This window comes from Leishmania martiniquensis, chromosome 21 (genome assembly GCF_017916325.1).
Source record: "Leishmania martiniquensis isolate LSCM1 chromosome 21, whole genome shotgun sequence".
Taxonomy (NCBI): domain Eukaryota; phylum Euglenozoa; class Kinetoplastea; order Trypanosomatida; family Trypanosomatidae; genus Leishmania; species Leishmania martiniquensis.
The window spans coordinates 109,999-134,221 of NC_090156.1; the positions used below are offsets into that span (position 1 = coordinate 109,999).

General features: G+C 62.9%; 8 protein-coding genes across 8 annotated transcripts; all 8 read left to right on the top strand.

Moving 5' to 3' along the window:
* Window positions 1–379: 379 nt before the first annotated feature.
* Window positions 380–2,680, top strand: LSCM1_04615 (uncharacterized protein; the record flags this gene model as incomplete). Its single annotated transcript, XM_067322115.1, has 1 exon — window positions 380–2,680. One exon carries the CDS (start codon window positions 380–382, stop codon window positions 2,678–2,680), a length of 2,301 nt encoding a protein of 766 aa, XP_067178912.1.
* A 563-nt stretch (window positions 2,681–3,243) lies between these two features.
* Window positions 3,244–7,512, top strand: LSCM1_04616 (uncharacterized protein; the record flags this gene model as incomplete). Its single annotated transcript, XM_067322116.1, has 1 exon — window positions 3,244–7,512. One exon carries the CDS (start codon window positions 3,244–3,246, stop codon window positions 7,510–7,512), a length of 4,269 nt encoding a protein of 1,422 aa, XP_067178913.1.
* A 1,029-nt stretch (window positions 7,513–8,541) lies between these two features.
* LSCM1_04617 (uncharacterized protein) lies at window positions 8,542–11,691 on the top strand (the record flags this gene model as incomplete). The annotated part of the gene is made up of 1 exon (XM_067322117.1): window positions 8,542–11,691. One exon carries the CDS (start codon window positions 8,542–8,544, stop codon window positions 11,689–11,691), a length of 3,150 nt encoding a protein of 1,049 aa, XP_067178914.1.
* A 1,012-nt stretch (window positions 11,692–12,703) lies between these two features.
* Window positions 12,704–14,107, top strand: LSCM1_04618 (uncharacterized protein; the record flags this gene model as incomplete). Its single annotated transcript, XM_067322118.1, has 1 exon — window positions 12,704–14,107. The coding sequence occupies one exon, from the start codon at window positions 12,704–12,706 to the stop codon at window positions 14,105–14,107; it is 1,404 nt and encodes a 467-aa protein (XP_067178915.1).
* Window positions 14,108–16,521: 2,414 nt separating this feature from the next.
* On the top strand, window positions 16,522–17,355 carry LSCM1_04620 (uncharacterized protein; the record flags this gene model as incomplete). Its single annotated transcript, XM_067322119.1, has 1 exon — window positions 16,522–17,355. The coding sequence occupies one exon, from the start codon at window positions 16,522–16,524 to the stop codon at window positions 17,353–17,355; it is 834 nt and encodes a 277-aa protein (XP_067178916.1).
* A 272-nt stretch (window positions 17,356–17,627) lies between these two features.
* LSCM1_04621 (uncharacterized protein) lies at window positions 17,628–19,787 on the top strand (the record flags this gene model as incomplete). The annotated part of the gene is made up of 1 exon (XM_067322120.1): window positions 17,628–19,787. One exon carries the CDS (start codon window positions 17,628–17,630, stop codon window positions 19,785–19,787), a length of 2,160 nt encoding a protein of 719 aa, XP_067178917.1.
* Window positions 19,788–20,602: 815 nt separating this feature from the next.
* Window positions 20,603–21,244, top strand: LSCM1_04622 (uncharacterized protein; the record flags this gene model as incomplete). Its single annotated transcript, XM_067322121.1, has 1 exon — window positions 20,603–21,244. One exon carries the CDS (start codon window positions 20,603–20,605, stop codon window positions 21,242–21,244), a length of 642 nt encoding a protein of 213 aa, XP_067178918.1.
* Window positions 21,245–22,462: 1,218 nt separating this feature from the next.
* LSCM1_04623 (uncharacterized protein) lies at window positions 22,463–23,536 on the top strand (the record flags this gene model as incomplete). Its single annotated transcript, XM_067322122.1, has 1 exon — window positions 22,463–23,536. One exon carries the CDS (start codon window positions 22,463–22,465, stop codon window positions 23,534–23,536), a length of 1,074 nt encoding a protein of 357 aa, XP_067178919.1.
* Window positions 23,537–24,223: the final 687 nt, after the last annotated feature.

A 24,223-nucleotide genomic window follows, 5' to 3' on the forward strand; every position in this document is an offset into this window, starting at 1 on the left:
GGCGCTTGCGATGACGTCTCGCACGCACGTCAGCGCACGCGTCCCTCTCGCCTCCTCCTCCTGAGTCACTGTGTGTGGCCGCCTCTCTCCGCGTCCCCACCACCGTCGAAAACCTCGTAGAAGGTGAGGAAGGAGTTGCAGTGCAATGGAATAGCCGCTCCGCTGCGTGGTGGTGCATTTATACCGCCGTTGGCCAATGCTCACCCCGACACACACACACACATGCCCCATGCCCTTACCCCACACACGCATCACCCCTCCCTCCCCCTTTTCCTCTCACGGCAGCCACTGCCGTCAAAGAAGCAACGCGAAAACGCGCGGCAGACTCTCTCTCCCCCCAATTCAGCAGATCATAAGCGCACACACGCCGAGCTGAGTGATGCCGACGAGTGCGCGCTGGGGCAAACGCCCACGCGAGGGTGACGGCGACGAGGCCTTTGTGCGATTTAGTGAGCTCTCCCCGGCGCAGAAGCTCGAGCGGCGGCGGCGGGAGCGCACTGAAAAAAAGGAGCAGGGTCGCACTCTGGCCTATTTCAGGTCTGTGCAGCATGCGCTGGAGGAGCAGAGCAGCGGCGGCGGTGACGCTGGCGTCCTCGCCTCCATCGTGGATGGCTTCTTCTCAGAGCTACTGAAGCTGCTAAAGGCGGACTCGACTCTGTACATCCTCCGAAACGGCACGGCGTGCCGTGTCGTGGAGCTGGCACTGGCGAACGCGCTGCTGCTGCACATCAAGTCTCTTCTGTACATCTTCCTCGGCCACATCTGCGAACTGCTCATCTCCCCTGTCGCTAGCTACACCTTGGAGACGCTGCTGGCAAGCCTATCGCAGGGTCTCAGCGCGCTCGCGGACACAGACGCAGACGGCTTGGACGCCGAACTTGCCGAGGGTGGCGTCGGCATACACACTGGCAGTGGCGTACCAAGTTCGGCTACGCTGCTGAGTTCCATGGCAGAGGAGTTATGCGAGCACACCGAAGACCTCATCGTTCACGACATCGGTGGCCGTGCCCTGCGCTCGGTAATTCTCATGCTTGGCGGGCGCTCGATCAGGCAAGCACCGCTGCCCGCTCGACCGGTCGCCTTCCCACGCGTTCTCGGTGCACTGGCTGAGTCTGTCATAAAGGCAGTGGAGGAGGGCTACGGCCGCGAGTATCAGACGGCAAGCCCGGCAGAAGCGTGGATGGCGGCAGTGCAGTCGCCGCCAACAAGTCTTGTGGTGCAGAGCCTCTTGCGTGTGAGCGAGGAGGGCACCGTTGTGGATCGCTGCATTCGGCAAAGGATTGAGCAGCTCACCTACAAGGGCAAATCACTCCTGCACCACTTCCTTACAGACGCGCTCGGCTGCCACGTCTTCCAGAGCTACCTGCAGGTACCGCCTCCCACCGCGGTCGTGGTCGAGGGCGACGCCGCTGTCGTTCGCGCGAGTGCATCTGAAGAGAGCAGTCTCAGCAGCTCCGAGGCGACGCCGGTTCCCGGTGGGGAGGCGTCATGTTGCTGGTCGCGCGCTGCCGGAACGGTCATTGTCGAGATAAACAACCTTCTGAAGCCCGGCAGCGACCTCGTTGCGCAAGCGGGCTATGTTCTGCAAGACCTCGTCTTGTACGCACCGACTGCCACCCACCTCCAGTGGCTTTGGAGGCGCGCTCTGGAGCCGCGGCTGGCCCTTATGTTCGACGTGCCAGCGCTGACACCGGTGCTCGTGCAGATGGTGAAGCGCTGCGCTTTCGAGGGTGTCGTGCTGACTCCTACCGCGTCCTCTGGGTCGGCGGACATCGCCATCCAAGCTGTTGATGCAGCCGCCTCAGCGACTGGAGAGGAGAGTCACCACGGCACAGTGCTGCCAGCTGATGTTCTCGCAATGCTGCGCAAGGAGGCGGCACAGCATGTGCGCTACTCGCCCGTGCCCATCACCTTGCAGGCGTCGGTGTGCAAGTCCGTGTGCGCGCTTGCGAAGCAGCGAGTGGCGAAGGGGGCAGCGCAGTATTTCCTCGTGGACGCTGTGCTGGGCGACAAGGGATACGACGTGGCGCGCTTTCTCCTTCACCTGCACCCGACGGCGTCGACGATGTTGCAGTACTCACTGGACAAACTGCAGCGCGACGACCTGCTTGGCGTCCTCTGTCACCATAAGGGCAGCCGCTTCATGCAGCAGTACATCAAGGTGTCCGCCCTCACCGCGCCCAAGTCGGCGGCAGCATACACAGCGGGCGGTCAGGTGGATCGCGGTAATGGCGCAGCGGACGCTGCTGCTGCTGCTTCAGGGATGCCGCTGATGCGTCTCCTCCGCCGCCTGCAGTCGTCCCTGGGCACGCTACTCTACAACAAGTACGCTGCCTTCGTGCTGGAGGGCCTGTACGAGGCGGCACCCATGCCGGTGAAGGAAGCGCTGGTGAAGTCGCTTGTACCTCTCTATCAGGAGATGCGCACACAGAGCAGTACCGCAGATCCTGCGAGCGCAGAGGCAGCCGTCTCAGCGGCTTCCGAAACAGCAGCTGACGAAGCTGGCGAGAGTGCCGAATGCTCATCCCCGAGCCCGACGCAGGAGCGCTTTATCGCTTACAAGGTGATGTCGCGGTGCTGCGTTGAGCAGTACGTGCATCGAAAGGGCGACTGGGTGAAGCTGGCGGAACGGCAGTGCAACGTCCAGCGCCTCCTACGCCGTATGCTGCTGAGCGAGTAGAGCGCTCTCCCAGCCGCGGCTGCGTATTTGCGGCGTGTGGTGGGCTGGGCGTGGGTGTTAACAGATGCAGCAGGGCCGAACGTGAGACGATCCCCTCCTACAGGCCTGCGCTGCCCCGCCTCTGCTGTTGCCCATCTCCTAACGGCTCCATCGGGTAACGCATAACGCATGTCTGCACACAAGAGAAGCGATGAAGAAGCGGAGGACGCAGCAGAAAGGACTGATGCGCCTGGCAGGCTCTCTCACGCGCTGGGTGCGTCACGTGCCGGGGGGAGGGGGAGGCGTAAGGGAAGGAAGCCTGCAGCCATGCATCGTGCCCCCTTCCCCCCTCGTCTTTCCCCTTTCGGTTGATCAGCCCGAATCACATGCACGCTCAACGACAGGCACGCACATGGGCGTCTCGATGCGCCGGAACGCAAGCGTATGTCCCCCCCTTCCCTCTTCATCCTCCGCTCCCCTTTCCTTTCTGCTTGCGCTTGCACGGCACTCACGCCTGACGCACGCACACACACCGCCAGCCCCCACACGTACAGTGCCTCACGTGCATCAGGCAAGTGTCTAACATGGCCGGCACAGCGCCTTCAGCAGCGCCGGCAGCGTTGGGTGAAGGGAGGCACGGCGACGGCGGTGGCACTGCCACCATCGCGGCTCCGGTCCCCGCCGACGGCTCTATGGACTACGTGGCGCTCTACCGCCAGTTCTGCGCGGAGGAAGGGTGCAAGGCGAACTCGGCGCTTGTCCGCTACATCCAGGACCGCGGCGGCCACTTCAGCCTCGAGCGACTGAACCTGGGCAACAACTATCTCGGCTCTAAGGGGCTACGCCCGGTGCTGCGCATGATCGACCTGTGCCAAGCCATCGTCTCCATCAACCTGGAGAGCAACGGGATTGGCAACGACGCCGTTTCGGACCTCTGCGAGGTGCTTCAGCGCCACGTCAGCATCACCTCGCTCAACTTGAGCCACAACCCCATCTCCGTTGCGGGTGGGAAGCGGCTGCTGCAGCTCGTCGAGGCCAACCCCCGCATCACCGAGCTGCATCTCGACGGGACCAGCATTTTCGAAGGGTCGCAGAGCCGCATCCGCATGGCCCTCCAGCACAACGCCGCCATCCAGCGGGGCTCCGGGCCGCACATGGAGGCAGCGAGCTCTGCCGCCGCGGCCAAGGCAGCAGACACTCGTCCACCGCCGCCCCCTGCGCGCCGGCGCGGCGGCCCAGCGGTGGCCAACACCCTGCCTGCCGTGCCGCCACCCAGAGCCACGTTGCAGGCCATTCACCATCGCCCCCTCAACACCGGCCGAGCTGCTGCAGACGGCACCTCCGCGAGGGCAGCAGCGGCGCCGGAGGCATCGTCGCGGTCCTCGTGGAGGGAGGCGGCGCTCGGCAGGCCGCAGCCGCGCCCGCCACTCCCCGCAGTGGCCTCGCAAGAGCACAAGGCCTTATCCCTGAGCAAGCTCAAGGACCTCAAGACACTCTTCGCCGAGCGGGCGCGGATGCTCACGGAGATCAACCGGGGGGAGGCTAGCCGGCGCGCCTATGCGGTGCGCCAAGAGCTGCTGGCGCTGGAGCGCCACAGTCGGCCCACCGAGGAGACCGCCAGCGGCGCGCATCCCCGCACGTTCCCCAGCGGCGCAGCGGCTCGCGCTCCCCCACTGGCCCGGCTGCCCAACGTGGGCGAGGAGGGCAGCCCCACGGCGTGCACTGCCGGCAGCGGCGAGAACGCCCCCGCCAGTACCGCCGACGTGCCGCAGATGGCCGCTTCTGGTGGCGGAGAGACAACAGCAGCGCTGCAGCTCAATGGCAGCGCACACGCAGCATCCCCACCCCCCTCTCTGGTAGCTAGGAACGCGTGCGCCACTTTTGCCGCGGCGTCGGCAACGGAGGAGGAAGCGCGGCCAGCTGGGGCGGTGCTCGCGGACGGCGCCGCCACTGTCGTGGCGGCGGCGCGGCCCGAGGGGCACACCATCGAGGATGTGTTGGACCCAGCTCGCATGATGCTCCTGACCACGGAGGAGCAGTTCACGGTGCTGTTCGACCAGGGCTGTCGCGAGTACATGCATCGCAACTTGGATGCTGCCTACATGGCGTGGAACGAGGCGATGTGGTTGGCGGTGAGCGAAGGGCACCGGGAGTGGATGGCAGTGGTGGCCAGCAACCTGCAGCGGCTCAGCTACGAACTGCTCGTCGAGGAGGGCGCCTCGCACCTCGAGCACGGGGAGCTGCAAAGGGCGTTCGACGCGTTCACGCTCGCCTACGATGTGGCCGTGAAGGCCAAGAACGCGGCGTGGGAACGGGAGACGCTTACCGCGCAGCAGAACGTGCAGAAGGCGCTCTTCCATCGCTGCCACGAGGCGGCCTTGCTCCTCTTCCACCGCGCTCAGAAGGACATGAGCAACGGCATCGCAGCGACGACAGTGACAGAGGACGACTACTTTGTGCTTCCCGGCACGGACGAGATGGTGCGCCACACCGCTGCCTTCGTGCGAGAGTGGTCGTGTCTGCTGCTGCTGAAGGAAGCGATCGGCATGTGGGCGGAGGCGATTCGGGTCCTGGCGCGGCTCAGCAAGGCGGCCGCCGCGCCGCTGACGGAATGCGTGCATGATGCCGTGTCGAAGGTTGCCGCCTTCATCGCGGAGCACCACTTCAACGCGACGTCGCCGACGGGCCTGACGTGGTTCGGCACGGATGCCTACCTCTACCACGAGTGCATCCTCCTCAGCGAACTGTGGTACGACCTCGTCGCATACAGCGAGCAGAACCTGCAGCACGGGCTGCTGAGCGCCATCTGCGCCGCCCAGCTGGGCGAACTGTACGTCGCCACCTTCCAGCTTCCGCAGGCCCTGGTGCAGCTGAGCAAACTCGTCACCTACGGCCAGGCGCACCGCTGCGCTGTGCTGGAGGCGACGGGACTGACTCTGTGCGGCCGTGTGCATCTTCAGCGAGCCGACTATGCACTGGCGGAGGCGGCCTTCGAAGAGGCCCTGCGGCTCTGGGCGGAGCTGCAGAGCGATTCAGCGGTGGCGGCGCTGACCGATGGCGCTGCCGGCGGTGTGTCGCACCGCTACGACGTAGCGCTGTTGGACGCCACTGCCCTGATGGCAGACGAGTCCACCGTCACATCTGCTCGGACGATGGCGGCACAGGAGAGTGCGGCGAACGCGCCGGATGGGCTTGACGGGATGGGGAACGCCATGGGCCACGGCAGCAGCAGCAGCTTTCGCATCGAGGCGCATCTGCCGACGGACGCGGTGGCCGTACTAGCGAGCATGTGCCGGCACTACAAGATGTGCCTGCTACTGCGCACGTACCGCTACAGCGCCGCCCTCGAGGCGCTGGAGAACAGCCTCAATGAGGCGTATAGTGACACTCTGCGCGAGAAGCTGCGGCGCAACTTCAGCCTCAGCCCGTCCCTCGACGAGATCGCCGCAATCGCCGGCGTGCTCGAGACGCCTCTGGTCTTCTATGCCCTGACCGCCAAGTACGACTGGGTCGTCGAGGAGAATGTCTACACGGCGGAGGAGTCGCTGTGCGTGTGGGCGGTGGCCGAGTCGCGGGAGATGCGCTTTGTGGAGGTAAACTTGACGAAGGACTTCAAGTGCACCCTGCGGGGCCTCATAGCCTCGCTGCGGCAGCGGCTCGGCGTCGATCCGGAGATGGCGGTGCAGGCGGACATCATCACAGAGCTGCCAAGCCGCTCCTGGCAGGAGCCGCTGCGGGTGCTCTATCAGGCGTGCATCCACCCCATCATTGGCTATGTGCGCGCGCTAAAGCCGCAGCTGCTCTTCGGTGACGGCATGATGACTGTGGTGCCGTCGGGGCAGATGTGGCTGGTGCCCTTCCACGCGCTGCTGAACGTCAAAGCCGGTGACCAGTACTTGGTCGAGGAGGTCGCAATCCAGATGGTCTTCTCCGCCACGCAAGCCGCCTTCGCCGCCCTCAGTGCGGAGCGGGTGCAGAAGCAAGACGTGCACCGCAAGGTGGTAGTCGTGCAGCGCGGCACCGATCACGGCGCAGCTGACACCCTCTTCTACACGCCCTTTCCGCCCAACACGGACAGATCGGAGCAGGAAGGCGCAGCGGTGGTCACGATGCTCGGCGAGGCGCAGCGGCAGCGGCTCATCCGGCACTCCATCCCTCCGACGGCCACCCTCACCCGCAAGGTCGTGCTCGTGGAAGACGTGGAGTCGCTGCGCGCAGTCCTGCCGCGCGCGCGCATCGTGCACATTGCGACAGCCACCACCGCGGCGGCACCGCTCTCGCAGGCGAGCCCGGCTGCCACGACGGTCTCGCGGCCAGAGGTCGGTGGCGGTCTGTTGATGCGCACCGCCGCTCCGATGGGAGACGTTGGCGTGCTGCGGGCGGCCGAGATTGCGCACATGGAGCTGGCAGCGGAGCGCGTTATCCTGACAAACACGAACATGTCGCCGCAGCACGTAGACGGCATCCGCGACGACGTGCTGAGACTGGTGCGCGGCTTCTTTGGCAGTGGTGTGCCGTATGTTGTTGCGGGGCAGTGGTGCACACCTGACATGAAGCCGATCGAGCTCTTCCGGCACTTCTACGCGCAGTGGTGCCGCCTGCTGCCGATGTCGCCGGCCGACTCGTCTGCGCATACGGCCACCGCCACCGAAGGTAGCGTGTGCGCGCGCAGCGTGCGGGCCTCCCGGGCTCCGCAGCCACAGCGCCCCGCGGGAGAAGAGGATGGGGAGGTGGTGCGCCACCGTGGGTTGCTGCTCGCCCACTCTATCCGTCGCCTCCTCGCTGAAGAACCAACCATGCGCTACCAGCCACGCCTGTGGGCCGGCTACTGCTGCATTGGCACCGGGCGGTAGTCGCTCGTTTCCTCGCCTTGTATCTTCGGGGAAAAGCGGGGGAAGGGAGGACGCGCGACAGGAGACCAGCTGGTGGCAACGGGTCTGCGCGCGTGCGTGTGTCGACCCTCACCCCCGCCCCCCTCTCCTCATGTACAGAAGACCGTCACACGGCACGCCTCTTGGCGAGTCGCTTTGTCGTACAGCCGTTGCGGCTTACTCCTGCCGCACCCCTGGCGCGGCGCTGCTTGTGTATTCTGTGCTCTCTGCCTGTCATGCCGCCCTCACCCATCAGCGGTCATTCCTGCCGTCGGGCAGGTTGCGTGACGCGTGCGCCTCTCTCCCCTCTCCGTGCGCGCGTGCTTCTTACGCTTTCATGTAAACTGTGCCACCCAAGTAGCGCGCGTGCACGTGTCCCCCCCCTTTCGCTCACTTGTCGCTCTTTTTGTTCCTCTTCACCGAAGACAGGTGGCACATCTCTGGGTAGACGGCATCGCATGCCCGTTCAACGGCCCTCCCTCTCCGTGAGAAAAAGCCAAGCAGCCAGCCCTCCTCTCTCCCTGCTCAGAGCCTGCCAGTGGTGAGCAACCTCTGTTGTTAGAGCTGCCTCAAGCAACCCCAAGCTGGGGTAGTCGGGGCATATGTATTGCGTCCTCTGCGGGCGGGCGGATGCCGCGGCGCTGTGGCTTGTGGGGGCCGGGGAGGCCATGGCGGAATCGATCTGTCGCGTGTGTGTGGGTGTGTGAAGTGGCAACGAAATGGATAGGCCCGTGTCGAAGAAGGGAGGGGAGGGGGGCGTTGGAAGACGGGCAGTCTCTGTTGAGCGTGGCGTGGCTCATGCCTGCCATACACACACACACACACTCTCCTACGTCATGCCCGGAATGTCGGACCCCAGCCAGCATGTTCAGCCCTCTCACCACCCATCCGCATGTGCTTCTCAATCCGTCGACCGCACATACTTCTAGCGCACCTCGTGGCGCCTCACTCTCCCCCCCAACACACACGCACACACTTATAGCGCACCTCCTTACAACTTCCCTGAGAATTATGTCGCTGTACCCTGGCAGGGCCGGTGACAGCAATGCCGAGGAGCGCCGGCAACGGCTACGTGAGCAAATGAGGGCCTTCTACGGCGACCCGAACGCCTCCGCGAAGCGATCCATGTCGCAGTCGTCCACGCAGGGCAACTCGAATGTACCCCCGGAGCTCGACTTAGACTCGGAGTACTTCAATGTAAACCGCTACACAACCGACCTGCTGAAACGTGAGAGCTTGAAAGGGCTGGTTGAAACGGACACCGAACTGTTGCGCCGCGTGCGTCGCCTGGATGGAGAGCTTCAGGAGTTGGTGTACCGCAACTATGCGCGCTTCATATCCGCGACAGAGACAATCCGGGAGATGAAGGACAACATCGTTGAGATGGACGCAAAGCTGCAGACGCTTTCGCAGAACGTCCATACGATCGACAGCATCTCGAGTCAGATCAGCCAGCGGCTACAAGTGCACCGCAGCCACATCGAGGAGACCATCACGGCGAATCGCATGCTGAAGAAGGTACGCTTTCTCACCACTCTGCCCACCACGATGCGCCGCCTCATCGACACGGAGGAGTACAGTGTCTGCGTCAAGTATTGGGTGGCCGGCGACGGCTTTCTGTCAAAGCACAGGTCGATTGCGAGCATCACGCAAATTCAGCAGAGTTGCTACCAGCTCGCTAAGGGGCTCTACCGCGCGATCGAGGCGCGCATGTGCTCCTACCCGCTCGACGACCCTGACGCGATGGACCGCATCCGTGGCTACGTCGAGGATCTGCGCCTCCTGCGGGCCACGTCGCTGTTCGAGTCGGACAACACGGACGGCAAGGCACCATTCGAGGTGGCGGTGCTGCAGACCCTCATGAAGAGCGTCACAGCGAGCTTCCAGGCAAACGTGGCGGCGGCCCAGCGTAGCCTCAAGGCTACCCTCGCCATCCCAGACGACCTCCAGGCCTCAGAGATGGCGAAGCGAGTGTCTTCACTGGCGCAGGTGAACCTACGTGAGCCGCTGGCGCAGCTCAAGAACGCGTGCGCGATGCTCGCTGTCAACTCCGAGCGCGTGTATGCCCTGCTGGACGTGGAGGTGTGCAGCAGCGGCGGCAGCAGCAGTCCAGCAGCGCCCATCGTCGCCAAGTCGATCCAGCCGGCTCTCCTAGAGGTGCTCGAGCCCATCTCCCAGCTGCTCGCTGACTTTGCGATGGCGCACCTAGATGCGATCGCGATGGACGGTGCATCAGCGCTCCGTGACCCCGTAGCAAGCGCAGAGGCGCTGCAGTCCGCCGCAGCGCACCTCGCTCGGCTGTTGAAGCAGTTTGTTACTACCATGAAGACGCTGGGTGAGATCTATCTCCCCTCCCTGCAGCATGGCGCTCTGGAGGCGAGTGGCAGTGGCGCTTACAACAGCCACATCCCCGAGCACGTGCACGCGAGCAAGGTCCACGAGGTGGCGTGTGGCGTAGTGCATCAGTGCTGGAAGCAGATGCAGGAGAAAATGCTGCAAGGACCCTACCCAGAGCTGCTCAGAGTGTGTGTGCCACTTCCCCTGTCGAACGCCAGTGTCTTCAGCGCGCTGCCGTCGGTCGACGAGGAGAGCACCCGGGAGGCGGCCTTTGCTCTCACTCGATTCCTCTACGCCTCGTTGGCGCAGTGCCTCTCCAACTCCCTCCGCACCAGCCTTGCCAGCGAGGAAGGCGTGCCGGCTGCGATGCTGGCGCCCATCAACACAGAGCTCGAGCGGACGGCGCAGCAGCTTCAGCACCGCGGTATTGTACTGCTAGGCCAGTCAGAGGTGCAGCATGTATATGCGAAGGCGTTCAGTGGCAGCAGCGCATGTGCCAGCGCGGCGGCAACAGCAGCTGGGCCGACGGTCCCCGAGGCCTTGCTCCTGCTGCTGGCGCAGTGGTCCACCATATACGAAGCCCTCAAGGTGTTGCCACTGGTAACGGTGGCGAACGCGACAGCGGCCCCCAAGGCGGGGGGCGGCTCGCCGTCCTCGCTGTACCGCCGCCGCGATAACAACACCTACGGTGGAGGCCATGCGTACCGTGTGGGTAAGGGTAGCAGCACCGGCGCTTACAGCGACCACCGCGCCAGCGGCAACCATGTGATGATCGGTAGCCTCCCTGCCCACACGCGCGGAGGCGGCAGCGGTGGCAAGCTGGCCGTTTCCTACACACGTCACGTGATGTCCGCGTTGCAGATGAGTGTGAACCACATCTTCGCCAGCACGGACACGTGGCTGCGTACAGAGCCGGTGGCCGGACCGCCGTCAGCGCTGATGGCATGTGTTGTGCGCTACTTGCTGCAAGGCATCCTCGACCGGGTGCGCGACGAGGTGACCTATGCAGAGGCGCAGTTCCAGCAGCTGCAGGTGAGCTGCACTTTCATCTTATACGCTCTTGCGTCACCCGCGAAGGGGTCCGCACCACGACAGTGGCGCAAGGAGTGGTCAGAGGAGGACATGCACGATGTCCAGCGGCTGTTGGACGAAGTCTGCACATGTGCCTACGACAAGTACGAAGCAAAGGTGCCCCTCTCTACGGCGGTGCTCGACCGAGCCGTCGAGGCGGCCGTGCGCGGCGGCAGACCTACACTGGAGGCCGTGAGCATGAACAGCACCGGCACGCTTATTGCAGCTGCTGCATCGATGCATCTTACCGAGACTGTGATCCCTACAAGCGAGGCAGCGAAGAGTCCCTCAGAGGCACCAACGACGCTGGCGTCAAGCGTCGCTGCTGCTGTCGCTCTGCAGCCTCAGCAGCAGCAGCAGCAGATGCGTCGTTCTCTGCATGATGACGTGCCACAGTCGCCGACCGCCACGTTATCGAGAGAGGACCCTACGAGCGTAGATGCGAAAGCCGCAAAACTGCCAAATATGTCACCACTACCGAAGCCCTTCGTCGAAGCGTCAGCGCCGGTGTCGGCTATATCCGCCCCGGAACCGCGGCAGAACTCACTGTTCGCCTCTGCGCAGGCCTCCGTAGCGCCCCCCCAGGAGCCACAGCCTGCGCCCGTCACACCCCCTGCACCTGCTGCTGCAGCACGCACCGTGGCAGCGCCGGCGGCAGCCAAGCCGCTGTCATCCGCGCATCCCTCCTCATACTGCAGCAAAGAGAGTCACACAGAGCGCCTCGCGCACGCGGAAGAAGAGCTGCCCCTGTAGCGCGGGAGGTGGTGCAGTAGGCGTCGAGCGCTGTGTGATGAAGAGGGCATTCGGACGGCGGGAGAGAGGGGGTGCGTGGAAAGCTGCCGGGGTGGTGGCATGCTGTCCATTGTGACGATACCCCTCACTTTTTATGTCTCTGCGAGGTGTAGTGCGCGTGCGTGCGTGCGCTCTTGTGTCGTGTGTGTCCCTCTTTTGTTTTTCTAACTGCCGCTGCTGTCGCGTTTACCTCGCTTGCTCACCCCCGTGTATGGCATCGCCGCCGTGTGCGCGTATGGCTTCTCTTGTCTCCCTCTCATCCCTGCGCGATATCCGTGTCGATACAGGCCGGTAGTGGTTGGTGGTGTGGCGCCTGAAAGCCCCTGTCCCTGCCCCTGCCCGCATGGTTAGCGCTTGCATCTGCTATCCCCATTGGTAGTGCGCCTGGGTCCATATTCGCAGAAGCGCAGGATGTGCGTTCAAGTACGCGTGCGCACCTCACGTTGATCAAGGCATAAAAAGCTGAAAGAGGAGATCGAGGAAGGAGGGAAGCAAGACACCCACACCCACCTTGTCGTAACGGAGCCAACTGTGGTGGTGGTGGTGGCGGCGGCGTGCGTGTGTGTGCCGTGTGTGCTCTTTACTACGCATGCTCTCTCTCTCTGTGTGCACGCGTGCGTGCTAGCGCGTATGGGACAGAGAGAGAGACATGCGTATGGGTCGATGCGTTTCTGGTGCGCCTTGAAGATTGCGACATGCGCGTGCGTGGAGTGCATCGCTGGCGGCCGTGCTTGCTCTCTCTCTCCTCTCGCAGAGTCGATCGTTTTCCTCTCCGCCTTATGCACCACCGCCCACCCCCCTCTGAACCGTCCATACACACGCACAAACGGACGCGTGTGTGTCCGTTTGTGTCTGTGTGTGTGTGTCTCTCTCTGTACCGCTTCGTATTTGTCCTTTGTGGCCCAAGCCTCGCTTTCTCCGCACAGCACACACACACACAGAGAGAAAGAGAGAAAAAGGGGGGTCATCCATCATGCTGCGCGCGACGTCTCGCTTGGGTATCTACGAGTACCAGTTTGGGCAGCCTTCGCTAAAGCAGGCCTTCAGTACAAAGATCGCACCAGATGCCAAGGCGCGTCGCCCCGGCAGCGTTCAGTCGACAAAGCTGGCGAACGGTGTGTCTGTTGTGTCTCACGATCTCGACGGCCCGGTCACGTCCATCGGCGTGTACGCGGATGCAGGGCCGAAGTACGACCCCATCTCCACACCCGGCCTGAGCTACGTCATGCGCTTCGCCCTGCAAACCTCCAACATGGGCAGCTCCCTCTTCCAGATCGACCGTACGATGCGCTCCACAGGTAATGCCTACGGCCACGGTGAGGTGTGCAAGCGCTATCTGAGTTGGAAGGTGGAGGGCCGCCGTGACATGTGGGATAAGCCGTTTGAAATGATTGCGACCGGCGTCGTGGCGCCGCGGTTCCACGAGAGCGACATTGAGCGCTTCCGAGACACCATGGACAACCAGCTGGAGGAGCTGCGCTGGCAACAACCGCGCGACTATGCCATCGACCAGCTGGAGATGGTGGCCTTCTACAAGGAGCCGCTCGGGGCGTCGCGTATGGTGCCTCGCATCGCAAACGACCGCTGCAGCCACAGGGCGCTGTTAGATCACTGGGCTTCGAATTTCCAGCCCAGCCGCATCATTGTGGCTGGCGTGAACGTGCCGCACGACGCCCTCATAGCCGCCTACGAAAAGCTGCCCTACAAGCACTCCGCTGAGGCCCCGCATCACGCGCGCGCCGCCGCGCCGAAGCTGTCTCACAGCAACGAGGCTGCCCAGTTCTACCCAGGCCGGCAGAACGTTGAGTACGAGAGCCGTGCCGCTGCCATGGGTACAATGCCCGACATGCAGGCGGAGGTCATCGGCGCTGTCGGCGTGCCGACCTACGGCCGTGACGAGGGGGCCAAGCAGTACGCAACCGCGCTGGTGACGCGCGAGGTGTACGAGGAGGCGATGCGCAGCGCGTATGGCAGCCGTGGCGGATCGCCATACTATGGTGCGCAGGTCTTCTACCGCCCGTACTCATCTGCCGGTCTGATCGGCTATACCGTGCGCGCTGCGCCGGCCGATGTGCAGCGAACGCTGCAGGCCGCCTCCAAAGCCTTTCCGGCCACCGTCGACCAGGCGGCTGTGAAGCGTGCGGCCCACTGCGCGGTTGTGCGCATGCTGCACGATCAGGTGGAGATGGTACGCGACTACTGCGACTTTCTGGCCACGTCGCCAAGCTCGGTTGAGGAGCTCACGCAGGCAATCAACAGCGTCACGAAGGCCGATGTGGAGGAGGCGATGAAGAAAATTGTCGCGCAGAAGCCTGCGACGTACGCGACGGGCGAGAGTTTCGTATTCCCTACCGTGGCAGCGCTGAATCGCGCTTAAGACACAGAAAGAGATGAGGTAGCTGTGCACGTGCACGTAACTGTCTGTGAGTGGTAGAAGTAGCTTCACGCATGTAGTACGTAGGTGGGCGGCGTGGTGGGTGTGTAAGGGGGAGAGAGAAGGGGTGCAAGGGGCTGAGCTAGGCAGCTCCGGCCTTCGTAGCGATGGGGCACAGCAGCGGCGACGGCAGGGCAAGAGGCAGAGATGAAAGGGAGGTGTCTATACCCCATTGGCGTGTGTGTGTGTGTCGGGGGGGCAACAGAGGAACAAGAGGGCATAAGGGTGGCGGCGGTCGAGCGGGTCTCTGCCGCTGCGTCTCGCCCGGCTCTCCTCCCCTCCTCTATCCTCGACGTCTCACGCGACTCTCCCGCCCTTCCTGCTACCGCCTCTCTTTCCCACCCTGGCACCTCCCTTTACTGTCCAGCATCCTAATCAAGTCATGACCGAGTGAAATGCAATGGGCGCAGTGCCCCCCCCACCTCGGACGTCGAGAGGGGGAATCGAAGGATGGACAGCGTGTTGGACCAGGCCATTCTTGTAGATAGAGCAACGATGTGCTCTGCACTGCACCGCCACCCCTCCCTCTCCCGAAGGTTATTCAGTGTGGTGACGCTTGCACCGCTCGAGCACTGTTGTGCTGAGGGCTGCGTTCGGTAGTAGCGCTCATGGGCAGCGTTGCTTCCTTCACATACCGCCCCCTCCGCTCAATCCTCTCTGCATACCCCTCTCTCTGCACACTGGCATGGCAAAGTTCGGTGCGCCTCTGTGTGTGTGTGTATGTGTGTGGAAGGAGGGCGGCGTATGTCTTCCTCTGCTGTCGTGGCTTCTCGCGCATGTATTTCTCGCTTTCCCTTCCCTTCGCCGTGGTAACCTGACACGTCTATGTCCCCCTCCTCTCGTTGTATTCGAAGGAGCGGCGGCAGCGCAAAGTGGGAGACCACGCCTCACTGCGCAGCGCCGCCCTCTGCTCAGTTATTGCCTTCGCGCCCATAGCCCCCGGCACACACGCGCACACAAAAGCTGCCACACGGCGGCACTTCACCGCACCGCCCTGCAGCCCGCCATGCTCCTTCGTCTTCGCAACCCTCTGCCGGTCTGTGTGGCTGCCGCTCCAGTGTCGCGGCAAATCACCCACCCGTTGGCCCTGACGACGAAAGCCAAGCTGCTACACGCAGCCACGCCCTACACCGCCTGCACCGTGGCGCGCCGCTTCCGTACCACACCCACAGCCGCGAAGGAGAGCTGCAGCAGCGCCAACTCCTCTCTCAGTGCTCCCATAGACGTCTCTGAATGGCGCGCAGCATGTGAGGGGCGCGTGAGGAGAGCGCTCACCGGAAAGCGCCAACGGCTGGGAGCAATGGAACGCGTCAAGGCGGAGTGTGATAGCGTCGCCTACCACTACCCAGACGTCTTCATGGCGTAGCTGCTGGCCTTTTTCACGCTACAGGCGGCGGTACTCTTCGACTGGACATACATTCACTTCGACTGGGAATTCGTCGAGCCTATCACGTACTTCATCGGGTACGGCGCGACTTGGATCGCCATCGCGTGGTACGGCACGATGCAACATGAGCTTGATTGCCACTCTCTGCGTAGCCTTCTCCAGAACTACAAGCGCGAGAGGCTCTACAAGGCGCGCCAGTTTGATCAACAGGCGTATGAGGCGCTTCGAGGAGAGGTGGCGCACCTCGGCAGGGTCGTGCGCAGCTTGGAGGAGTTGCAATAGCAAACAGAGGGGGAGGGAGAGAGAGAGGAATCGCCGTCACTGACCTTTCCCTTTCTGTTCACTACCTCCTTTAGCCGCGCGCCTTTCGCAAAGGGGCTCTACTGACTTATCGTCTCGACGGCGTATCGTGCGCCTCCGTTGGCGGTCCCATCCCTCCTCCCCCTCCGACTCGCCTCAGCCCAGATGTAACGGAAGCTAATACGAAGGTAAATGCACACGAAAAGGGCCGAGGCGAATGTGACCTCGAGAAGGGCTCTATAGCAGAAGCAGCCACCTGCACCTCGCCCCTCCCCTCCCCCACCACCACCACCACACACACGCACACCGCACGTGTTAAGCGTGGCGCTCTTGCCGTAACTCCTCCATGCACACCCCTTCACTCTTGCACGCCTCTTCACCCCACACCTCAGTCGTCCACCTCGCTAGTCCGCACAGCGTTTCTAATCTTTGTCGCAAGACGAAGGGGCCCAACGCACAAGCGATAAAAAAAACTAAAAGGGCCGCCTTCGCTCGCACGCGCAACGGCCAAGAGCCCATTCAGTGAGGCCATTGGGCCTGTCTGTGTCCGGGTCAGTGCCCTGTCACGCACACACACGCAGGCCGCTCCTCCCTCCTTTTCCCTCTGCCCCTCCTTTTAAGTGCCTTTGGAAGGCCTGACAGGGGTGCACATACGCACAAGGGCACACACATGTCCACTAACTTGGAGCAGCAATGGCGCCGGCAGCTGGCGCAGCTGGAGTCCGAGTACGAACAAATCATTCAGGGTCTCCGTGACGAGGTGGAGCGGCAGCAGCGTCGGTGCGGCGAACTTGTGCACGAACAGGCGATGCAACGTGTTACAGCTGCCGCTGACATCCGCGACTTCTGTCAGCAATACGTGGCGAACGCTAAGCAGCAGCAGCAGGCGAAGCCGGGGGCGGCAGCCCCGCGGATGCCGCAGAGCGCCACGAAGGGCGCTGACAGCATTCCACTTCACGCTCTCCTCACATTCCTGCATGAGTACAGCCACGGGCTGCTTCAGCTTCCCGAGAACCGTAGGAAGCGACTCCGTACGGATACGCAACTCGGCCCGTTGCATCATCGACTGCACCAACGCATGCTGGCGCGTCACCGGCAGACGGGAAGAGAAGACGAGTTGATCGATGAATGGTGCAGCGGCGAGTACGGCGATGGTAGTGGTGCCACACCAATGAGTATGGCGTCTTTGAGCGCAGTGTCTTCATCGACTTGGCCGGCGGTGCCACCGCAGTACGCAGATCCAGAAGCAAGGCGGCAGATGATCCCTGCCAACGGAGGAGGCAGTCCTGGCGGCGACCCGTGGGACTCTCCTCAGCGCAGCAGTGGCAATACCACCAGCAGCAGTAGCAGAGCGACACTCACAACGCTCTCGGCATGCGGGGCAGCGGTGCCGATGGGAAAGGCGAGCGCCACCGCGGGTTGTGGTGTCATCCACGGCGGCGGCGGAGGCGGCCCAGTGACGGCTGCCTCGGCATTCGGCCTCCCCTCGCTGCCCCCACGGTAGAAGAGCAGTACGTTAGCCCGACTGCGTGTTGGGGGGTGGGGGAGAGATTTGTGTCGCTCTCGCTGTCGCTTGCACCGTCCTTCTCTACTCCTTCCGCCACCACACACACGGCATACATACGCGTTATGTATCATTTATTTATCTTTGCGACTCTCCCTTGCTTGCGACTCTCTCCCGAGGGCCTCGTGCTGACATCCTAAGCGCCGCCTAACAACAATTTCCTTCTCAAGCGCATGTGCTGTGCTTAGCGTTCATGAGTAGTGCCAGCGCGTATGCTGTGCACGCAACGAATGCCCTCGACGACCGTCTCCACACCCCTCTCTCCAGCCTCCGCACCCCTCCTTTCTCCTTACGTACACAGAGGCGTCCGCATGTCGCACTCAGCCACCGAAAGCGCTGTCAAGAGCAGCCATGGCATCCATGGCGGTGCGTGGGAGGCCATCATCGACAAAGCCGTCTCCTCCGTCACCGAGTACCTCGCCTCCACCACACGCGCGTTCGACCCGGAAGCGCCGCTCTCGCAGCACATGCTTCGCCTGGTTGACCGTGGCGGCCTTCGGGACATCTTAATGGAGCGCAACTATAACGAACTATGCGGGTGCCTTGGGTGCGGCAACAAGCCGCGGGGCCTGCTAGCTGCGGGCAGTAGCTTGCCCTCCTTTGAGTGGGCCTCCTTGCCATCCGTGCCCGCGTCCGACACGGAGGATGCGGATAGTGTGGGCGAAGGGGCCGATGAGGGCGGCGATGGCGCCCACAGGTGCAAGCAAGGGGAGGCGGCCAACAGCGCAGCGGCAGCGGAACGGTCCACAGAGGGTCAGCCGGGCGCAGATGCGGAGGAGATCGTGTACGAGGATGACCTGTACACGGCGGAGTCCTTCCGACTCGCCCAGCGCCAACGCGCTCTGCTGAATCGTATGCAGCACAAAAAGCTGATGCGCGAGCAGAAGGCGATCCGAGCTGCTGCGACGTCGAGTGGTCGTGGTAGTGTCGCTTCTGCTGAGCGGCCAGCTCCGGTGGGTCTGGGCGGCATCGCACCGGCGGCCTCGGGTGTGCTGCGTAGCGGCCTGCTCGGCGCCTCTTTTTCACAGCGCTTCTGCAGCCCGGAATGCGAGGAGACGTACGAGGCGAGTATTCTTCGGCGTGTGTCACGCTACTTCACCTACGACTACCCGTCTGTCTTCGGCGCCATCACCAATTTGTTTCCCAACTTGAGAGTGGCGGCGCTGCAGAAGCTTGCTGGTGCGGAGACGTCCGCCGCAGGGCTCGTGAAACCTGTCCAGGAGACCCCGCAGACACAGCCGCAAGAGGAAAGCGGGGGCGCGCTGGCTGAGGCCTCCGCCTCTGCTTCACCTGCTGATGCGGCGCTGAAGCCGGTGCAGGTGGGCGTCTCCTTTGAGAGTCTCGAGTGCAGTCACCGCCATCCAGGCAAGCCCGTGGTGAGGGGGGCGCGCAACGCACGTGGCGCCGGTGTGGTAGCGCAGACGGAGGCCGCGTCCTCTGCGCCGCTCCTTCGCGAGGCGCTCGAGCAGATGCACGTGCTTCAGCACGTGTGGAACAACGAGGTGGTACCGCGCTTCTCGGGCACGCGCCTTCTGCACAACGCGACTGCGGCCGCCACCGCCGCGCCGTCTCCCACGGGCGGCGCAGCAACTGCGATGGGGAACTTTCGTCTGGCACAGACCCCCATCTCGTTCCCGCCTCGCCCGCTCCTCCGCGGATCACCGTTGCTTTGCGACTTCACCATGAACACGAGCTCCGCACAAACGCGTCGGCTCTTCTGTATGCACTACGCGCGTAGTCGCTCCGCGCTGCAGCGGTGCCTTACTACACTTGCCTCGCCACGCGCACCTACGGCACCCTCACTCTTCTGCAGCGTCTCCGCGGAGATCGTCGCTGAGTTGGAGAAAAGGTACGTCGCGGCCGGGTCGGCGGCTGGCGTCACTGATGACTTCGTCGATGGCATTGCTATCGAGACCGAAGCTGAAGATCTTCGCGTAGACCCGATGCTGCAACAGCAGCGCCGCGAGCTGCTTGTTTCACATATCTTCTCCGAGGACGTGGCATCCACGCTGTCTCGCCTTCTCTTCCTCGACTACGCCATCCTGTGCAACATGGCGTGGTCTGGCGTGTGGTTCTCTGATGTTGCCCTCCGTACGCCTGGCGGGCAGCAAAGGCGCGACTGCTCGCTGCTGCGCAGCCTGCAGTTCACCTTCGCCATTCCAGCAGTGTTGCTACAGGAGGCAAGCTCAACACCGGAAGTGCTGGGGCTGGCCATGATCTTCCTGGTCGCCGCCGGCTGCTGCTCCGAAGGTGTGTGGCGTGGCTGCATGCGCGAGGAAGTGGCATTCGACGAGGTCTCAGAGGCGATCGGGCTGACCCGCGAGGACATTGCCGCAGCAGTGCGGTCGCTGGTGTTGGGTGAGGAGTTGTGACGCGCACGGGCGTCCGATGGATGTGTATGTGCATGTGTGTGTGTGTGTGAGGGGGGAGGGAGGGGGGGCTGGTGCTCCAGAGCCCTCATACCACTCCTCCACTGGGTCGCGGCCCCGTCGGTCAACGGCACCACCTCGCCGCAGCTGCAGACTGATCTCTTCGCTGTCACGTATGTTGTCCATTGCACTGTTAGTCGGACTGAGCGCGCGCGCGCACACACATACACGCACAGACAGACGTGAAGGCAACGGTTTTCGTGCCCCTGTCGTGGCTACAGAAGAGACCGCGCGCGTGCCAGGGCTTGGTGTGGTGCTCACCAGCACAGTCGCAGCCACCGCCACGCCTGTCTTCAAAAGCTGAGCTCTCTCGCCTCTCTCTCTCCTCCCTGCCCTCCTTTCTCGAGGGCCTACACACAGAGGCGCTTACGTCTTTCACTCTCCCTCTCTCCCCAACGCCCTCCTTCCTCACAGTAATCGTAGAGAAATTCTGTGTGTCCGTGTCTGTCTGTGTGTGTCTGCGATCCTCCACCTCTCCCCTTCCCCTCCCCCTCTGCCTGTCAGCAACACAAGCCGGCCGTCACCGCCCACGAGTCACAGAGGCAGCAGCGCCACATACACGCGCACACACAAACGTTGGCCGCTCTGAATACATAGCGAACGACCCTATCGCTTACACCGATTCAACTCTCTCCCTCGTGTGTGTGTCTGTGTCTGTCTGTCTGTCTGTCTGCGTGCGTGTGTCACGAAGAGCACACGGTCACGCGCCATTGCCTCTCGTCCACCTCAACTGCCTCGGCCCCCTCCCCCCACCCGTCATGTTCCACAACAGCTATCAGGCGGGCTTCCTGTCCATCCTATACAGCATCGGCTCGAAGCCGCTGCAGATTTGGGATTCGCAGGTGCGCAACGGCCACGTCAAGCGGATCACCGATGAGGACATCCAGAGTAGTGTGCTGGAGATCATGGGCAGCAATGTGAGCACGTGCTACATCACCTGCCCCGCCAACCCGAAGCAAACACTCGGCATTAAGCTGCCGTTCCTCGTCATGATCATCAAGAACATGAAGAAGTACTTCTCCTTCGAGGTCACCATCCTCGACGACAAGAACATGCGCCGCCGTTTCCGCGCCAGCAACTACCAGAGCACGACGAAAGTGAAGCCGTTCATCTGCACCATGCCGATGCGCCTCGATGAGGGGTGGAATCAGATCCAGTTCAACCTCTCTGACTTCACGCGTCGCGCCTACGGCACCAACTACGTGGAGACACTGCGGGTGCAGGTCCACGCAAACTGCCGCATCCGCCGCCTGTACTTCAGTGATCGCCTGTACGCCGAGGAGGAGCTGCCTCCGGAGTTCAAGCTGTTCCTGCCCATCGCCCAGCAGCCTCCGGCGGCAGCGGAGCAGCGGAGCCCTGAGGCCGCCGATGTGCCACAGGCTGCCCCTGTGGCTCAGTGAGTCCTCAGTCACCCTCCCCGTGCGGCTCCGCGGGCGCGTAAGCCCTTTTGCAGGCAATTTTTGCTCAGTTTTCTCTTTCCCCTTCGCTTACTGTTTCCCTTCCACGGCCCCTTTCCAGTTGTGCGGCAATGGCGCGGGACAGCAGCCTCATCACCGCCGCCGCCACCCCCCCACTTCACCCCTCCCCTCTCCTCCTCTATGTATTGCCCAGCTAACGGTGACGCGATCATGACGAGGGTTCACGCACGCACCGACAAACACGTGCGTGTATATGCGCACACATGTGTGTGTGTGCGTGTGTAAGCGAGTGTGCGAGTGAGTGCGTGCTCATGTACATCTTCGATAGAACAGAGAACAGCGAAACGTGGGCCGCCTCTTGTGGAGGCAGCCGAGGTGGGGATCGCTACCGCGACCAGCGACATCGCTGACGGTGAAGCTGACGGGTTCCCCCTCCCACACACACACACACATACACCACCACCACCGCCACCACCTCCGCCCAGCCTCCATCCCAGTGCGGCGGATTGTGTATGGGTCTGTATGCACGTGCAGGTGTGCACGAGTGGAGGCCAAATGCACGGAGCAGATCGGCGCGCCCTCCCCCTCCCCCACTCTACCGCTTCCGTTACGCCGCAAGCATCTCTTGTCTATCCCACGCTCGCTCCACTGCCCTTCCACACCGGCACTCCCCCTCTCCCTCCTCTCTACACACCATCTTCTCTCCGTGGCACCCTCAGCCACTGTTGTCTCCCCAGACGCCTTCGCCCCTCGCCGACACACACACACACAGAGAAAGAGCGAGAGAGAGATACAGATCTACAGAGAGGCGAGACACGCGCACTGACCCCCTCAGCGTGACTTCGCAGATAACTTGATCGCCATTCGCAGGTGCACACACACACACACGCGGGTGCACAGGTATGCGTTCAATCTGTCAAGGGCGTTTAGTGCTCCATCGCGAAGGCCCTCTTCGAGCGGCAAAAAGGCGTTTCCGCGCCTCCCCACCACCACCACCCCTGCGGGCATAAAAGAGTGAGAAACAGAGGGCGCACGTGGGCGTGTGGCAGCGCACAAGTGGCTTCTTGCAGACATCGACAGAGAGAACGAGGGGCGGCGGTGGTTGGCACTGCGCCTCCGCAGCCTTCCACACAGACCTCTCGGGGCAGGCCCAAAACTATTTGCCCCCCCCACACACACACACACCTTCCGCTTCTAGGAATGCAGCAGCTCAAGCGTATTCGCCACCCCTCCGGCTCAGAGATCCTCTTCGATGCCAAGTGGCACCAGTACAAGCTGGGCAGCACGGCGCTGCGCTCCGTATCGAAGCTGCTCGACCGCTATTTTCCCTTCGATGAGAAGCGCGTGCTGGAGCTAGTCTCCAGGAAGACGGGGCAGCCCATAGATCAGATCAAGCAAGGCTGGTCCCGTCAGGCCCTCCTCGGCAAGAATGTGCACGCGTTCATCGAAAGTAAGCTGCTCAAGCAGCCGCCGCCATCATTCATGCTGCTGATGAAGCGCAAGCAGGCCCGAGAGGCGGCGCGCCCGGCAGACGCGACCGGGCCCGCCGCCATCACAACAACACCTCTTGAAGATGAGGTGCTGCAGGGAGAGGAGGCTCTATACTTGCCAGTGGCTGAAGTGGCTGTAGAGAAGTTGCTGAAAACCTACGAAGTTCTTGGCGTGGAGCAGGTGGTTGCATCGCCCGATTGGGGCATTGCCGGCACGATCGACTTCATGGGCCGGAACCGCCACACAAATCGCGTCCTTATCGGCGACTGGAAGACTACGGGCAGCGTCACGAGCAACTTCCGCTTCGGCTCTTTCGAAGCGCCATGCCCAGGTGCGCTGCGGCACCTGCCGAACAGCAAGACGTACCGCTACGCGATGCAGGTTGCCATTTACGGAGAGATCCTCACCCACGAGAAGTATTTCGAAAAGGACTTTTTCGACGCTCAGCTGCGCGAGTCGCTGAAAGGCACGTCGGCCGGCCCCAGCACGGAGAGAACGCCGGCAACGCCACCTGCGAACACCAGAAGGCAGCAGAACAACCGGACAGCGGCCCCCCCGGAGCCCGACAGTGACAGCCATGTCGAGGGTCTGCTGAGGACTTTATACCGCAACAGCGCGGCGCAGCGCTTTGAGTACGGCATCGTGCAACTGTCTAAGGGCGAGGACGGCGGCGTGGTAGCAGAATTTAAGGAGGTAACGCCGGCGATGGTGCTGCCGCCAGACTGCCCTGAGATGACCTTCGAGGGCTTGTTGCGGCGTGTCATGGAAGGAGACGGCGTCTAAGTGAGAGCGAGTGTGAGTGAGAGTGAGAGAGCGACGCGCTTTGCTGTCATTTACTTCACCCCCTGGCGGATCCCTCTCCTCCCGCTCAGTGGGGGGGGGGCGCCCACACTCGGAGCGCACATCGTGAGGCTGTGTGTGTGTGAGAGAGAGAGTGTGGGCCGGAGGGGTGAGTAGAGGGACGCAAGAGTGGAGGAGAGCGTGCAAAGCGTGGTGGTGTGCGTCATGACGCACACCGTGTCTTCAGCACGAGTCAGACGGCTGGTGGCGGCCCTGTTGGTTTCCCATCCACGGGACCCATACAGCACACAGATACGGGTGACGGTGGTCTTGGCACGGGTAGTCTTCTCGGGACGGCACGCGTGTGGATGCGTGTGTAAGTACGGGGAGGGGTGCCCTCGCATGTCATCTCCACATCAGCACCGCAGAAGAATCTCACAGCTCGTCACCTGACGACCCCTTTTCCCTCTCGCCCACTCTCGCCAGCGTGTGAGAGTGAGAGGGAGTGTGTATGTGTGTGTGATACAGCATGGCGGCTGCTCTGCTCCTGTGGCTGTGGCATAGTCTTTGGTGGCGTGCACCTGTCTTGATGGTGGTTGCCTCTTTGGGGGTACTCCCCTTCTCGCCGTCCTCCTTCCCCACCCTCAGCGCTTTTTCCACCCCGCCCTGGGCTCCCAGTCGCAGCCGACA